This window comes from Mauremys mutica, chromosome 7 (assembly GCF_020497125.1).
Source record: "Mauremys mutica isolate MM-2020 ecotype Southern chromosome 7, ASM2049712v1, whole genome shotgun sequence".
NCBI classification, from domain to species: Eukaryota; Metazoa; Chordata; order Testudines; family Geoemydidae; genus Mauremys; species Mauremys mutica.
Genome location: NC_059078.1, coordinates 124941429 through 124954917, shown reverse-complemented (window position 1 = coordinate 124954917; position 13489 = coordinate 124941429). Strand labels below are relative to the sequence as shown.

Sequence of the window (13489 nt, the reverse complement as noted above, 5' to 3'; positions counted from 1 at the left end):
AACCCTGTTCTCTTGACTCTTAGTTTTCCATCTTAACCACAAGATCATAATAATCCTTATTTTATTACGCACATGAAGCTGTACAGAGCAGGATCTCTCATATTTCAGCCTACATCAAATCTGGTTCTCAGAATCCTAAACATCTTAAAATGAGTAATGAAATCATGTTTTGTTTTGTTTTTTTCTTTAACTCCCTGTATTTTCATTCCCAAATAAGAAGAAACTGCAGGGTTATTTATCATCATTTTCTTTCTTTAACAGGGAGGAAACCTTTTGGCACAGTGCAGTCAGTCAATAAGTGACAAAAGGTCTGTTAAGTATATTTCACTTTATTGCTTTCTATGTACCTTTATTTTCCTCTAGGGAGTATACATTTTTATCCATTAGCAAACAGGCCTTCCGCTGAATCACAGGGTGTTTTCTAATACCCACATACATGCCTCTTTGCCATGCAGGAACAGGCAAATCTTGTACCAATCCTCCCTATCCATTAAAAGCAATGTGGTATCATATATACAGCAGGGCTTTGTATTGTTCCATGTCTATTTTGTTTAAGCGCTGTGCATTTCTACTTAACAAAATCCCACCAAAACAATGCTCTTGCAAAGTGTTATTGTCCCAACACCCCTTCCCCAATTATTTTAGGGAAATTCTATGGTCTGTGATATACAGGTTAGTCAGACTATACGATCATAATGGCCCCTTCTGGCCTTTGAATCAATGAATCTATTAAAGTAATCTTGGTAATGGTCCTATCAAAGGACCTAATGTCACTGAGTTTTGTTTGCTTTTAGGCCTGATAAAGGTTTGGGCTCCCTGGCTATGTCTCTCAGAGTCGGAGCTTGGTAACAGACTCAGCACTTTAAGGTGAAAAGATTTCTTCTCCTGCATAAAAATGCCAGGCTTGAGCTTACATCAGTAATAATCAAGTCTAAATATGTACAGATTTGCATATGGGCAAAAGCCACTTCTTAGTGGCTGCTACTCTGTGGCACCTCTGCATTTCTACTGAATCTTCCTTTTAACTGGTCATTTTAACAGCCTGAGGAGCATTTCTTAGAACTGGAATAATTTTTATCACTTTCAAAGAGTCAAATTAATATATCAGAGGGATAGCCGTGTTAGTCTGGATCTGTAAAAGCAGCAAAGAATCCTGTGGCACCTTATAGAATAACAGACGTTTTGCAGCATGAGCTTTCGTGGGTGAATACCCACTTCTTCAGATGCAAGAGAAGAAGAAGTGGGTATTCACCCACGAAAGCTCATGCTGCAAAACGTCTGTTAGTCTATAAGGTGCCAAATTAATATATATTCACCTTGGCTTTTATGAGTGTTTGTCTTTATTCCGACATCATGGAAATGTTTTGTGTTTAACTGCAGACCTTCCTTACAACCCGACCCTACCCAGCTGCAGCCTACTGAGAATCATACTCCCAAACTGGAAACCTCACAGCGTATCCATGGAAACAAACCACCCTACTAAAGTATGGGCTTAGCTCTTCAATAAGGAGTTAAGCAGGGGGAAGAAATGGTTGCACAGAAGGCTCATGTTCAAACGCAACTCAATAATATCCAAAAATAGCAAGGAAAACAATTTAAGATGTAACTGCCTTCCAAATCCAATACCCTACGGTACCATTCACATGCATTAGCACCTGAACAGTTCCAATTTGTTATTTTCCCTACTATTCCTCCGTCCCCTTGAGGCATTGCTCAATCTGTCTCTGGACACAGATTTTAAATTGGATGGAAACAAATGTCTAGTTGGCAATATGCAGGAAAGTAAACTAGGCGTTCTAGGTTCTACGCCTGGCTCTGTCAGAGTCATCATTTGATGTGGGGCAACTAACTTACAGCTTGATTTTCACAACTGCATGTGCGCAAACACATGCCTTTGTGTGTGTACAATCAGCACAATTGCACATAAATTTGCACATGTTGAAAATCAGCACAATTGCACATAAATTTGCACATGTTGAAAATCAGTTACATATACACCTCTACCCTGCTATAACGCGGTCGTGGGGAGCCAAAAATCCCTACCGCGTTATAGCTGAAACCCCATTATATCGGGGTAGGGGCGGCAGGGCTCCGGCGGTGATTTAAAGAGCTCCAGGCTCCAGCCACTGCGGAGAGCCCTGAGCCTTTTAAATCACCAGTGGAGCCCCGCTGCTGCAGCAGGGCTCCAGCAGGATTTAAAGAGCCCGGGGCTTCCCGCAGCAGCCAGAGCCCTGGACCCTTTAAAGCGCTGCCAGAGCCCCGCTGCTACCGCGCTATACGCGAACTCGTGTTATATCAGGTCGCGTTATAGCAGGGTAGAGGTGTATAACTGGTCAACTGTCTGCTAAAATAAGTGATTTACAAAGCATAATCAGGGAAATTGTGTGTGTACAGTTGTGAAAGTCAAGCCTTCAGTATACTTGTGCCTCTGGCTTCTCCAATTTACAAATGACAATACGCTTCCTACACCACAGTGTGTTAGAAGCATAATTAATGCTTGTAAAGTGCTTTAAGATCCCTGGATAAAAGGCTCTATTACAAGTGGAAAGTATTATCATCATAATTTCTACCAGTCCAGCAAGAATAAGATCCTAACTATTTGGATACTGAGAAGCTGCTGATCAGTGTAGGTCTTCAGCTATATTGAGACTGTCAGAACAAAGACCAAAATATTGCAACTTTTTAACCACGTCTTGTACTTAGTGAAGTGCTGCCCTTTCAACAGCTTCCGTCTAACAGTCTGATTCTTGAAGAAATGACACCTTGCAGATTAGCACTTCATCAGCTGGTGACAAGCAACATGTGCTTTTCCCATGCCCCATTCTCAGTGCCAACACATTACAATCCACAGCTTCAAAGCCCAGTGTGCTGTTTTACGCAGCTTTAAGCGGTCAACTCTTAAAAGCAGCAATGGAAACAATGCTGACAAAATGGCTATTGTAATGCTGCCTGTGTTCAACCAACCATCCCAAAGTAGACTAGAAACAGCTTTGAACTGCTTCTAGTTTTAAATCACTAACTGCTAAATTATTAAAAATAGCCTCAAAACCTGTGCCTGCCAAGCTGCACGTGCACCAGTGTGAATGCACAAACAGGTAGCACATGGGCAATTACCTGATTACATGCACATAATAAATATTCATCTGATTTTGCAGATGCAATTTTGGGAGCACTTTTGCCAGATTAGTCTCAACTGTATCAGTCAGTCTCCCTAGCAGCCCCCGTTTCTTTTCCAATATTAATAATTGGAAAAGAAAATCCAGGTAGAACAACCCTGAAATGAAGTTGTACATACCTGTAGAGAGCTGGGTACAAAAACCAATGAAAGGAACTGACCACCACCACAAAACAACTTCACTATTTTCAAGTGTTACATCATGATGAACTAAAGGGAAACCATCAACCTAAATATCACACTTTTGTCTGGATATTTTTACTTATGATTGTTACACACACCACCTAAAATTACAACATTTGGAAGAGATTAGAGGAAAAAATATTTGTCTGTAACTCTTTTGTTTAGTATGCCTACTCAGCAGCACATTGTAACTAGTCAGTTCACTGTCTTCCCTATGTAATAGCTACACCATGGAGCTCTTATATATCACTTTCCATCTGTAGATCTCAAAGCACTTTACCAAAGAGGAAAGTATCGTTAGTCCCATTTTATAGATGAAGAAACTGCAGCACAGAGTGGTGGTGTGACTTGGTACAGTTAAGAACTTAGGCCGGCAGCAGAGCCAGGAATATAACACAGTGTGCTAAGGGGTGGGAGAGAGAGAGAGAGAGAGATTTAACCTGCTTTAAATCGGATACATACTGTACCAGCTGGTGCAAATCGGCTGAGAGTGCCCTTTTTTGCATTCCCACTCTCAGTTGCTACCAGTCTCCATTGCTTGTGACATTTTAAAAGACAAGCCCATTCAAATGACTAAGTCTCCACTCCATGGGCTAGCCCAGGGACTGGACTATGTTTACAAGTTTTGTCAGCACAGCTATATCAGTTAGGTGTGTCAACAAAATCACTCCCCTAACTGATATTGTCATGTTGGCAAAAGCCTCACTGTAGCTGCAGTTATGCCAGCCAAACATCCTTCTGCCGGTACAGCATGTTTTGTTCAGGGAACTGGTATAAGCTACATCAGCAAAATAATTCTTGTGCTGAAGAGGCAGCACAGGCAGTCTTACACAAAGCACAGAAAGTTGCTATCACCACCTGGTGGGTGTAGATGGGCTCCATAGGAATTAATATCCAGTAAAAGAGGCCATTGCTCTGATGTGCCAATTCCAGAGTGGTTGGTGGGTGATCAAATGGGAAAGATCTGATATCAAGTATTCACCCTGTAGGAGATTTATACTGCAAATTCACAAGCTCAGGGGAAAATGAATATCCCATAGGAAACAGTCCCACACTAACTGGATAGATTAAATGACTAACCGGTTGGCAATGTTTACCTGAAACACCGCATCCTGTTAACAGGAGTTGATCCTGCTGGTAAAGGGTTAAGTGGGGCTCCTGATTCGCTGAGTCAGGAGGCTTACTACTGCAACTGGATATCAGGAACCTAGTAATAGCTCTCTAGATCTGTAAGTTAAACAATCCTGATGAAGGACTTCATTAATTTTAATTCTTTGTTAATAAAGCCTAAGCCTAGGAAAGGGGTAAGTACTGACTCTACACAATTGTGTTTTAGAGCAGGTTGGGAAAGGCAACTTCTCACAACAACCGAAGGAGTCTCTTCCATCTCTAACATCTGTGGTGCTATGAGAATGGAAGTATTGATATACCTAACAACTTACAGTGTGAGAACCTCTCTGTAACTACTCTGCAATATAACACATCTTAGCATTTACTTTTAAGCTTGTAATGCTTCTGGGACACAATCTTAATTCCATCATGGTAGTACAGTATTAATTCTTTTCAGCATACTACACAAATAATGATTTAAAAATCTCACTTACCATTCATTTTCTCACTGAAACCAGTTTCACTACTGATGACAACTTTCTTATCAATTCCCACCCAATATAGAGGCAGAAGTGACTTACGTACAGGGACAGTTTTCCCGAATGAAACCATCTTGCCTACTGTATAATTTATCTCACAGGTATGATAAAACTTTCAACAAGACTAACTATGGAGAGGAAGGTTAGCGACTGAGTAACTGGTCTTTACTAATTCCCTCTCCATCTGCCAATGACTTGGTATGAAATTATAGTCTGTTTACAACCTTACTTGTTTACCTAAAGTTCTATCAAGGGACACTTTTCTGTAACCTCATCATGCAACCTGCCCTAAGATCTAGGGATGCTAAGGCCTCCTGGATTACTTGGATCCAGATCTGACAATATTGCTCAAATGTTTAGCTCACCCTGAGAAGAAAACAGCCAAGTAAAGTTCTGCCTGTCTTACATTTGATCTCTCTTTCTCACATTTCTAAGTGTCCTTCACAGTACTATTTAGGCTCATTTAAATACCATGCTAATGAAAGTCTGGCAATCTATTTGCAGCTGCTCTTTCATAGGACAGGTCTGATTTTCAGAAGCCACGGTAGAGAAAGGGTTGTGCATCTTTGGCTCAGACCACCAACTAGGGTGACCAGATGTCATGATTTTACAGGGACAGTCCCGATTTTTGGGTCTTTTTCTTATATAGGCTTCTATTACCCCCTACTCGTGTCCCGATTTTTCACACTTGCTGTCTGGTCACCCTACCACCAACAGCATTTTTATTAACCACAGATAGAGATGGTTTTGACACTACTAAACAAACAGGAAGGAAGGCAGGAACAGAGTAACATTACTACTTATTAGTGTTCTTCTAATAGAGCTGGACTGGATAAGCAGAGATGAATCATTAAAATGGATAAAAGAAACTGTAATTTACAAAACAAAAAGGAGCTACAAACATAAATCCTCAAATCTCCCTAATTTAAGGATTTAAACAAAGATCTTGCAAAATTACTAGTTTTTGCACCGTGTGCTCTCATTGAACGGCTGCCCTTCAAGTCTATTTGGAGATACTAGATCCTGACACTTGTGTAATGTTATCTCTTTGTTAGGAAGGACGCAAATATAAGAGTTTCTATTGCAGAATTCAGAAACAGTGCCCTAGGATCCCTACTGAGTTTCAGAAAGGTCAGAAGGAAAAACTAGTGATTTCTGTGAGGCCGATTATATAACTGATGACATGGACTTCTGTTAATCTTCTCTAGAAGTAACCACTGAAATTACCCCTAACTCATGCTTGGCCCAAACCCATCAAGGCTTCCAAAAGCTACTACTTGATCCCTATGCTATATACACAAGCCACAATAAAAACACACTATTGCCCCTGAAGCTTAGGAATTTATTCCAAACACTCTCTCTCTAGCCTGAATAAAGCCGCCTGCTGTATATTATAATGCAGTTCATCAATATAAGCAAAAACTAATGCATATTTCCCTGCAGTGACAGGAACTGTATATAAATAACCTGTAAAGTTAGAATCCTACACAGACATGTGCTCCTGGATACTCCATGTCACATGCATATGAACTTAGCAAGATTCTCTGAGTTTCCAGAAATGTGGGAACCCTCCATCTTAGCATGTGAGAGTACTACAGTGATCCTCAGTGGGCAAGAAAGAGAGTATAAGTGCATCAACAGTTATTTTGTTTTGATTTATACTCCTGGCAGGCAAATTAACTCTAGCCATAAACACAGTGACCACACATTTTTGAGACGAGAAGGGAAGGCAAATATACAGTTTCATGTATGATAGCACCAGTTTTTTCTCTGTGGTGAAGGCTGAAATCATCAGGCATCTTGCCTGAAGGAAGGAAGATGTTATTTGCCCATGCAGCCCCTTAGAAAACACAGTGGGTGGAATCATATTTTAGTATAATGTGGCATGATGATATCATGACTATTGGTGACAAATATGTGTCAATCACAGTCATCTCTCAAGTGTTGTTCCTGTAAGGCAATCTTCCTGGTTAGGGAACACAAGCTCTCTGCAATGTAAGTATATTGCAACAGCTACTGCAAACTGAAATGGAAGTGCTGTGTTCCCAGTAAAATGAGCTGTATCCCAATCATTAAACTGTACACTGTGTATAGGTGCATGTTCTTGATATTCATAGTTGGAGTAAAGGAGCCGGCCACAGACATGCTATTCTGAAATTGATGGCAAAGCTGTTTAAATAACTAAGTTCAAGATGGGTTAAGCTTTCCTGTCTTTTTTGGTACTAAGAAGCATCTTGCCTAAAGCCCTCTTTCCTCACTTTGGTGGCACAGGCTCAAAGCCATTGCTTTTGGAGAAGGAAAGAAGAAAATAGTGTGTAGAGTTCTTTCTGCTGCTAATAGTGCCTCCTCCCCTTCACAAGATGGACAATTTGGAGGTGTTCTAAAAAAAGAATTCTGTTCTCTGGCTGAACAATCCTGAGTTCTCAGCTATCAAAGGCAATGATTGCCAGCCAGGAATGAATGTCATCAATTTACTTCGGACGTCGTGGTCCTCAAGGATACAGAATGGAAAAAGGACTCTGCAATCAGTACACCTTCCAAAATCAAGGTTTGAGCATGAGTATAGGCTTTCAGTGCCTTAGTGTCATCTAACACACTGACGAGGATGTTTGGGATTTTTTTAAGCAACTTTAATTATAAAAGGTAGCTTAACAAGGCCTGTGGTCTCTTCTGGAACTGAAGAGACAGAAGACTAGATGAGTGGCTGATGGACTTCAAGGTGCCACACCCTTCTCCTTCACTTTGGTCAATTTCTTTCCCTGTACAGGCTTTGAAGATGCACAAATTGGGATTCTGGTCACGAGCCAGCGCACTGGCTTGAAGATGTAATTTACTGATGCTGAATCTCAACTAAAAACAAACTTTTTACATTCTTTCTCTCTAGATACAAAGCAGAAGCTTGTATTAGAGGGGGAGGGATAGCTCCGTGGTTTGAGCATTGGCCTGCTAAATCCAGGGTTATGAGTTCAATCTTTGAGGAGGCCACTTAGGGATCTGGGGCAAAAATTGGTCCTGCTAGTGAAGGCAGGGGGCTGGACTTGATGACCTTTCAAGGTCCCTTCCAGTTCTAGGAGATTGGTATATCTCCAATTATTACCTTTAGAAGCTGGTGATTGCTTCCAAGTCCATGTGAAGGGGCATGGATTTATGCAAGTGGCTAACTTTTCTTAGCAGGAATACATTAGTTCCTAGAAAAAAGAACAGGAGTACTTGTCGCAGCTTAGAGACTAACAAATTTCCTAGGCTATGCACAACAAAATGTTAATACAACCCCCCAAAAAATGCAACATCAGTTAACAACAAATGCATCATTTAAAGCTTCTGCTGCAAACAAATAACTAAGTCTACTCATGTGTCATAAGCTGGATAGTGGCGTTCACTATTTATTGCAAGTAATAGTCAAACAACATTTACCCATGTGGGGAACAAAGGATGATGCTGAAATACAAAAAGATGAATGGATGATATTAGTTTGTCTGCCTGAATTAAGGAAAGAGGAGTAAAATACTATTTAGAAATTGCCATTCATCGCACTTTTCATCATCAAAGTTGTTTACAAACATTAATCAGATTCTCACAATACCCATATAAGGGAGATCAGTAAGGATTATTATCCACTTTGTACAGTTTGAGAAAATGCAGCAGAGTGACTTGCCTAAAGCCACAGAGGGAGCCATGATCAATGTCAAAGTTGAAATAAAAATGTCTCTGGTTCCCAGTTCTCTGCTCAGACCATACTTCTCTGTTTTCCATACTACATAGTATCACATCCATTCCAGCTGCACTAGACATAGCATGCTGAAAGTGTCCTTAGATCCTGGTTTTGCTAGGATAGTCTCAGTTTTTCATATCATGTCCCAGAAAATTCTTTGAGGACATTTAAAATGTTCATATTTTTCATTTCGTCAATCAAAACTTCATTTTTAAATAACTACATGTTCATTCAAGTCATTTTGCTGTGCCAAGTAGAATTTGCTCTGCAGTTTCCAGGAACAGCCCAGTGGAATGAATATTCTGCGGGATAAACAGCGTTTAGAGTGACCAGTTGAAGGAGCAGAGACCCTATCAAAATTCTTCTTTTTGTTCACCATAAATGCTAACAACACTCATTCAATGTTTCATACTAACCTTATTCAGAACACCTGAGTTGGTGGAAAAATCCTCCACACTGAGAAATATCTATCTATTGCTATTGAGACAAACTGGAAAAAGTGGCACCCACAAACTTTTTTGGAGGAAAAAAAAAAACTATTTGTTTTTTTAATGACTATTTTTAATTCTAAAAAATATTGCCACAATTTTTTATTTTGAAGATATGATCACCTTAGGCATGTGACACTCAAGGATTATGGCCAGACCCAACACAGATTATCCAGGAGCCTCTGGAGGCTTTCCTGACCTCAATTTGGCTGCTGGCCTTTGGCTTCTCCTTAGTGCTGTCCCTGAGGCCTTCCTTGCCACACTACTCATCTGCTGATACTGTAAAAAACGGTTACCCACCTGCTCTGTAACTAATGTTTTTTGAGATGTGTGGCACATGTCCATTTCATTTCAGGTTTATGTGTGTGCTCAGTGCACAGTTGTCAGATTTAACCTGAGCGATACCTGTCGGGGCGGCATGTGCACACTCTCCTGCTTCACACCACAACGCAAAGGTATAAAGGGCAGAGCCACCTGCAACCCCCATAAGTTCTTTCTTACTGGAAGACTCTGATAGAGAGGGGAAGAAGGGTGGGTCATGGAATGGACATGTGCAACACATCTTGAAGAGCGGGATAGTAACCATTTTTAATTCTTCAAATGATTGCACATCTATTCCATTTCAGGTGACTCAAAAGCAGTTCAATCTCGAGGTCGGAGTCTACCTGAATAATGATTGAAGGATCACACATCCAAATCTGGCATAATTTCTAGTTTGCCCAGAGATGGCATAATGGGAGGCAAAAGTATACACTGAAGATCAAGTTGCCACTTTGCAAATGTCCAAAATAGTCAGCTGGCCAGAAAAGCCACAGAGACTGCATGAGATCTGGTCAAATGCACTAGCACTCTATTCAGTGGCAATACATCAGCCCTGTAGTAGCACAAATTAATACAACAAGAGATCCACAAGGAGATCCTTTGAGGAGAGACTGGAAGAGACTCTGTCTGCAATTGCTACGAACAATGGAGATGATGACCTAAATGGTTTAGTCCTGTCCAGGTAAAATGCTAAGAATTAGGAAAGAAAGTTGATCAATATATTGCCTGATTGATGTGGACGTGAGATACCACCTTAGTGAGAAACTTCGGATGAGGGTGTGGGAATACCCTGTCCTTGCAAGAGACCGTATACAGAGGTCCAGAATCTAGTGCTTCTAATTCGCCCACTCTCCTAGCTGAGGTAATTGCGACCAAAAAGTCTGTCTTTATGGAAAGATGGAGCAATAAACAGGTAGCCAATGGTTCAGAGGAGGACCCACTAGCTTTGTTAACACCATATTTAAGTCCCAAGGGAGACCAGGATCTTGTCCTTGGGGGTACATCCGGTCCAAAGCCTTCAGAAATCTAACTGGCATAGGATTGGAGAAAAATTATCATCACTTGGCGGGTGGGAAAGCTGAGATAGCTGTTAGATGGACCTTGATGGAACTAATGGTAAGACCTCGCTGTTTTGGGTATAACAAATAGTCCAATACACGATGGATTGGAGCGTGGGGGTGGGGGAGGGGCACTTTTTTGCTGGGACAAAATGGAGACTCCCACTTTGCCATGTAAGTAAACTTAATAGAAGGCATTCTACTATTTACAAATGCACCTGGAACCCCCTTTGAACAAACCTCAGGAAGCCTTAGACATGGAGCATCCAGGCAGTCAGGAGGAGAGCCTCAGATTGGGGTTGGAGGGCGACCGTGGTCCTGAGAGAAGAGGTCTGCATCCCACGGTAATGGCAATGGAACTGTGTATGAGAGGGTCAGCAGTGTGGAAAACCAATGTTGCTGAGGCCATTCTGGAGCTATGAGTACGACTCACAGATCCTGTGCTGCAGCATAAGCCTCCAGAGTAGATGGTACTAGGCTAGTCTCCTGTACTGTTAACTAAATGGAGCCACTTCAGGGGCTGGTCTTAATGATGCCAGTGCCGATGCCAGAGTCAACGGTCCCTCCTTATCAGATGATTGCCTCAGAGACCTCCTCAGCCTCATGCAAACTCTTGTATCCTTGTCCACATGCTTGCTGGACTTTGGTGCTAGGGACCTTGATCTATCGGATACTAATCCCTTAGATGCCATCTTTCAGTGCCTCTTCCTCTGAAGCGGGGAGGGTGACCAGGCCTGAGGGTCAGTCAAAAAACAGAGGAGCACTTCTGATGGACGCTGATGTGCTCAGTACCTTCTCTGAGTGGAAAATCTCCAAGGGGGAATGCAAGACCATCTCCAGCAGAAGAAACTTAAGCCCAGCCTCCCTTTTTTGGTTCTTGGCTTAAAGTTATTGCAAATTTGACACCAATACTTGACATGAGTCTCCCCGCAACACTTCAGGCAGCTGGGGTGCAGGTCACTCACTGACACTGGCTTCTTGCAGGAATGGCAGGGATTGAAACCCAGTGACCAAGGCATGCCCCGTTACCAGTACCCAGCAACAGGAACTGAAGTGTTTAAAAACACTTTAAAATAAAACTTATTTCTATAACTAACAAATAGTCTAAGGCATTAAAACTTCTGAAACAAGTACCAACTATCTACAAATATGAGGGATGGGGGAATATTTCAGTAGCTAGATCACATGTTCCATCCACCATCACAGGCAGTAAGAAGGAACTGAGGGAGGGCAAGCGTCGGCTCTGCCCTTCATACCTTCAAGCTATGGTGCAAGGCAGCAGAGGGTGCATGTGCCACCCTGACAGGTACCACTCAGCGAAAAATCTCCAACAACTGTACACTAGGCATGCGCACACCTGAAATGGAATGGACATGTGCAATCACTCGAATAACTAAATTACCAGACTTGACCTCCTGCACTGACCCATTTATCAACCAACCTTGACATTTTAGCTTCCATTTCTCATCTTGAACAGGAGTATAGATAACAATTATGAATTAAAATACCCAGTGCAGTAGAAACACTATCATATACCTTATATCAATGACACTGATGGTGGTGGGAAGGGAGGATAGAAATTTGTCCAGTGCCTATTACAATATATACACTGCAATACAAACCTGGGAAATGAGCAATGGGCTTTTTATCTTTATCTTGCGTAACAGGCAGATAATATATTATATATGTATTTGACAAACAGTTTTATTTCCCATCCTCCACCTTAAGTTTCAGATCATTTGCATTCCTTGTACTTGGGCGATGGAGAAGTAAAGCATGAAAAATGTTAAAAGCTAAAAGGTCATTTATAGCCCCTGAACAATGTACATCTGTACAGAGATGTACAAAGCTTTCTAACTAGCTTGTTCAACGGAAACATAAAATATTCCCTATGCTTTGACCTTTATTACACAGGCTCAGCCAACTGAGGAGTGGGAGATAAGGAAGCTTAGTCACAATTGAATTAAGATCTCTTTGATGGTGGTTCTCACAGGCATATTCTCCCGCCATGCTGGGTGAATGTACAGTCTTATCCTCACAGCATAAAAAACAAAATCAGTTTACCACTTACAGCCAGGTTCACATCATGGTATACTTTTAAGCAAATAGGCATCTAGGACAATGGCTCTCAACCTTTCCAGAATACTGTACCCCTTTCAGGAGTCTGATTTGTCTTGCGTACCCCAAGTTTCACCTCACTTAAAAACTACTTGCTTACTAAATCAGACAAAAATACAGAAGTGTCACAGCAAACTAGTAATGAAAAATTGCTTACTTTCTCATTTTTACCATATAAATTATAAATCAATTTAAAGATAAATATTGTACTTACATTTCTGTGCAAATATCTAGATGAGTTGATATACCCCCTGGAAGACCTCTCCATACCCCCAAGGATATGCATATCCCTGGTTGAGAGCCACTGATCTAAGACACCAATTACATCCAGTGTAAGCTTTGCTCTTTCTGAGACCCCAGATCATTTGAAATTGCACTAGGGCAACATATTTTGGGACCAAATATGGTTTCAAGATAGTTGATCTAACTGAAACATCTGAAATGAAAATACTCTGAATAGGTGGCACTTCAGCCTACTGAGCAAGCACCTCCTAGCTAGACTGGCAGCAACCAATTTCTATTTTTCTCTTAACAAGTGAGAGACAAAGCACTGATCAGAATCAGTTATAAAAATCAAGAAGGAACTCACCAGCAAGTGTGTAATCCATATCAAAACCAAAGCACTTTATCTTTTCCATTGCTAAACTTCTGTTCACAAAGACCCTGTAAAGAAGAGAGGAAATAAATCCATAGGGATAAGCATTTCTGGAATAAACTTATTTGGGAGTAAACTTATTTCTCTTATTATCAAGTGACATGTGATCTAACATACCCAAACTATCCTA

The 13489-nt window shown here is 41.1% G+C and overlaps 1 protein-coding gene across 3 annotated transcripts in view; it reads right to left on the bottom strand.

Moving 5' to 3' along the window:
• Positions 1 to 13489, bottom strand: part of NT5C2 (5'-nucleotidase, cytosolic II) — a 93888-nt gene that overhangs the window by 36165 nt on the left and 44234 nt on the right. For all 3 annotated transcript variants that reach the window (XM_045024792.1, XM_045024791.1, XM_045024793.1), the window contains one exon: positions 13294 to 13367. In XM_045024792.1, the coding sequence (XP_044880727.1) occupies positions 13294 to 13367 (74 nt within the window). The remainder of the gene's footprint in view (positions 1 to 13293; positions 13368 to 13489) is intronic.